At 43.5% G+C, this 3831-nt stretch overlaps 1 protein-coding gene across 1 annotated transcript in view; it reads right to left on the bottom strand.

Moving 5' to 3' along the window:
• Positions 1-3831, bottom strand: part of NID2 (nidogen 2 (osteonidogen)) — a 69782-nt gene that overhangs the window by 5960 nt on the left and 59991 nt on the right. Inside the window, exons 18-19 of the mRNA XM_008587996.1 lie at positions 1829-1958; positions 1078-1249 (exon numbers count right to left, since the gene is read on the bottom strand). Coding sequence (XP_008586218.1) covers positions 1078-1249; positions 1829-1958 — 302 coding nt within the window. The remainder of the gene's footprint in view (positions 1-1077; positions 1250-1828; positions 1959-3831) is intronic.

Raw genomic sequence — 3831 nt, 5'->3', positions numbered from 1 at the left:
GGGGGGCGCCGGGGATGGTGCGCCGCTTGGGAAGCGCGGCGGCGCTCCCGCCTGAGGGTTCGGATCCCACATGCGGACCGGTTCCCGCTCACTGGCTGAGCGGGGTGCGGGGGCGGCGCAGAGGGTTGCGATCCCGTTGCCGGTCCCCGGTCCGGTACGGGGGCAACACTGAGGGTTGCGATCCGTGGCCGGACACGGAAAAAGACAAAAGACAAAAAAAAAAAAAAAGAGAGGGGTTTTAAGAGGGTTATTAATTCTTGTGGCCAAATCAATTCTGTGGAATAGAGAAAGATACACTTTTCCCTATGTGTAAAACCCAAAGTTCAGAACTGCCTTTGCTTTTGCACTAAGTATATCAGAGTCAAAAAACACTTTGCAAAAATTAAAGCTGAAGGTTTTCTTCACTGATTCGAAGGGCTCCTCTAGAATTTCATTTGCTGGAAGCTCCACTTAAATATGGCAAGAGTTTCCCAAGGTATAAAAATCCTCCCTGGTTCTAACAAGTACTGAAACATTGACTAAGTCCTATATGTCCCAGTTGATGATCTTAGCTATTAACATAAACAGGGAAAATTTCTATCTTGACTTTCACTATAGTGAAAACAAAGCCAGACAAAGAAAGTGCTCAGTGTCTGAGCTTTGGTTACTATCACCATTTAATAGAGTTGAACCCTACTGTGGCTTTAACACTATAAGTTCTAAATGTGTTGCTGAAAGAGACTCACTTCACTTTTAGTTTAAGTGTCATCTCCTTAGGCCTTGCCTGATCATCTGATCCAAAGTAGCCCCAGTCCCTCTCACAACACATCTGAATTTTCTACACATCACATCACAGCCCAATATTTTTCTTGTTCATTCACTGCCTTATTTCCTAATAGAATGTAAGCTCTATGAAAAAACAGATCTTGTCTTTGCCTAAATCAGTGCCTGACACCTAGTATATCCTCAACAAATATTTGTTAAATTAGTGCATTTTAGCTTTTACTCCCTTGTTCTGACCCTCCCCACACTGTATTTAAAATCCAAGGCTTCAAATCAGGATCTACAGATAATGGGAATTAGGGAAGCCCAGCTGACCCTTGGCTTGGATCCACAGCGATGGCACGGGGATTCACCAGATCTGTGTAGAACAGGGCTCTGCGCTCAGAGCCATCCAGCTTGGCCCTCTCTATTCTATCCAGGACACTGTCTGTCCAGTACATTGTTCTATGGAAGTGGTCGACGGCGAGTCCTTCGGGGCTTATCAGACCTGGAAATAAACCAAAGGCAGGACTGAAGTATTTGCAGGGTGTGAAGAGTGAACTTGACACAGAGAAATCTGTTATGTTTGAACAGCTTTAAAAAAAAAAAAAGTGCGTGAGAGTATCTAAGGCCCCAGAACCAGGTTAATAGAGGAACAGATCCTCTTGTTATGTGAAGAGTGAACTTGACACAGAGAAATCTGTTATGTTTGAACAGCTTTAAAAAAAAAAAAAAGTGCGTGAGAGTATCTAAGGCCCCAGAACCAGGTTAATAGAGGAACAGATCCTCTTGTTATTTTTTTTTACCACCTCTAGCTTCTTCTGCACTAACAGACCTACCAGCCTGATGGCACCAGGAATCCACAGTGCTGGGGCCAGGCAGCACAAGCTATCGCCACACCCTGAATTCATTCCTTATGTGTGAATGTTTACAGAGAAGTTGGTCTTGTACGACTCAATAAAGTGACTTGTATAGGAACTCAGCCTCCCCTGTTGGATGAAAATAGAGGGGACACTTGGGAATAAAATCGGCAAGTGACTTAGCAGAATCAAATGAAATGCAGAGTCTGCTGAGTGAAGCTGCTGACCTGAGTTAATGATTGTCTCGGATTCTGCTCCCGGTTCCAGACTGGCACGGCTGATTGTCTGTCCAACAACGTCTGTCCAGTACACCATCCTCTCCTGGCAGTCATAATCAATTCCCACGACTATGGAGCCCTTTGCGGATCAAATTATAGAAGTGGAAGAATTAGGATTCTTTTAATTTCCGGAGTTCACACACAGCTGTAGTAGGCAACCCTGCACTGTGGTCTTGCAGGCAGTGTAATAGAGTGGTTAGACATGGGCTATGGAGGCCAACTTCTTGGGGTCAAACCCAGGCTCAGCCAGTGACTTTAGGTACTTAACCTCTTTATGCCTTGGTTTCCTCATTTGCAAAATGAGGCTAAAAGCAGTACCTACTTCACATGGCTGTGATAAAAATTAATGCCATAAATGCTTATAAAGTGTCTTAATGAGTAATTAGTATATAGTAAGCACCTTGATAAGTGCTATTGCTGTTCATGGCAAGAACAAAGTGATTTCATGGGGAAAAAAAAAATATCAGCCCTTTCAGTGATTAGAGGACATAGTCTCAACATTGCCTATTTTACTGGGCAAAAAGTGAATCCTTTCAAATGTTACCAGCACTTTTTGGAAGAGCCTTTCTAAAGTTTCCCAACATGTGCCCACAAAAATCTACTCTCCTCTCCCATGCAAAGATGAGATCTTTCCCCTACCTGAGGTGTAATCACCTTTACTCTCACCCTTATCCCCACCTTTCCCCTACCTGAGGTGCAAGTCTTCAGTTGTACTCTGTATAAAAGAAAATCTATAATTTGATGAGTTAAATTGGGGAATGGTGGTTACCCAACCTATGGCTAGTAGGGTCTCCCCTCCTTCCTAAGTGCTAAATAAATGACAAAGTCTTTTTTTAAAATACTGTCTGTAATATTCTTTTCTTCAACTCCATGCAGTACTTGCTTCATTCAGTTTTCAGTCCAGACTCCTGCTCTGAAAAGCCCAGAAGATGTGCAAAGCCAACTTGTAGAGACCATCTGGCTATCCCTGAACATAGGAGTTCCCTCCTTGTCTAACAAAGCCTCCTGGGGTTTGGCTTGACTTATGCCTCTGGGAGAGTAGTCAGCACAAGAAAGACTGTATGAAGCAGGATTTGGCTCCTGTGGAAAAGTAGGCAGTTTATATGGGGGACGTAAGGTCAAATACACTTTTATTTAAAAATTAAAATTTTAAAGTTGTTTGTCCAAGACAAGAGTACACATTTATATGGGCTTCCATTAACCCAGGGAATCATGGGATTCATAAACCCATGTAATGACTTCAATGTGTTTTAGATAAAAGTTTCAGTTGAAGTAAATTTCCTTAAGATATGCTTATAACTCCTGTCTCATTTCTCTTTTCAGTTTCACCATCACTACATCACCAGCCTGCCCCTGTCAGGGGCATGTTCAGAAATGTAGTCAAGCCATCTGTCTTGGCTAGAAAGAAAGATGGTTAGTTTGAGGTGATGGCAACTTCTTAGTTTCTACCTCTTGCAGAGAAACTTTTACAAAACAGCAACCTAGAGTTTGCTGGAAAAAAACCCCTCCAAAACACAAATCTTAAAAGGAAGAAAAGGGCCGGCCCAGTGGCGCACTGCTACAGTGCACCGCTTGGGAGTGCGGCGGCGCTCCCGCCGAGGGTTTGGATCCCACATACAGACCAANGCTCACTGGCTGAGCGAGGTGCGGGCGCAGCACCGAGGTTTGCAATCCCGTTGCTGGTCCCTGGTCCAGGGCGCGACACTGAGGGTTGCAATCCGTTGCCGGACACGAAAAAGACAAAAAGGAAAAAAAACAAAAAAAGGAAGAAAAAAACATCTTTTTCTAGGGCGTGACACTGAGGGTTGCAATCCGTTGCCGGACACGAAAAAGACAAAAAGGAAAAAAAACAAAAAAAGGAAGAAAAAAACATCTTTTTCTGGTATTTAACCCTTCTACACCTGGATGTCCCAAAGGCATCTCAAAATTAGCAGATATAAAATGCCACATTT

This window comes from Galeopterus variegatus, unplaced genomic scaffold, assembly GCF_000696425.1.
Source record: "Galeopterus variegatus unplaced genomic scaffold, G_variegatus-3.0.2 Scaffold4616, whole genome shotgun sequence".
In the NCBI taxonomy this organism is placed as follows: domain Eukaryota; kingdom Metazoa; phylum Chordata; class Mammalia; order Dermoptera; family Cynocephalidae; genus Galeopterus; species Galeopterus variegatus.
Note: the sequence above shows the minus strand (reverse complement) of the source record. Positions and strands in the feature narration are given on the sequence as shown.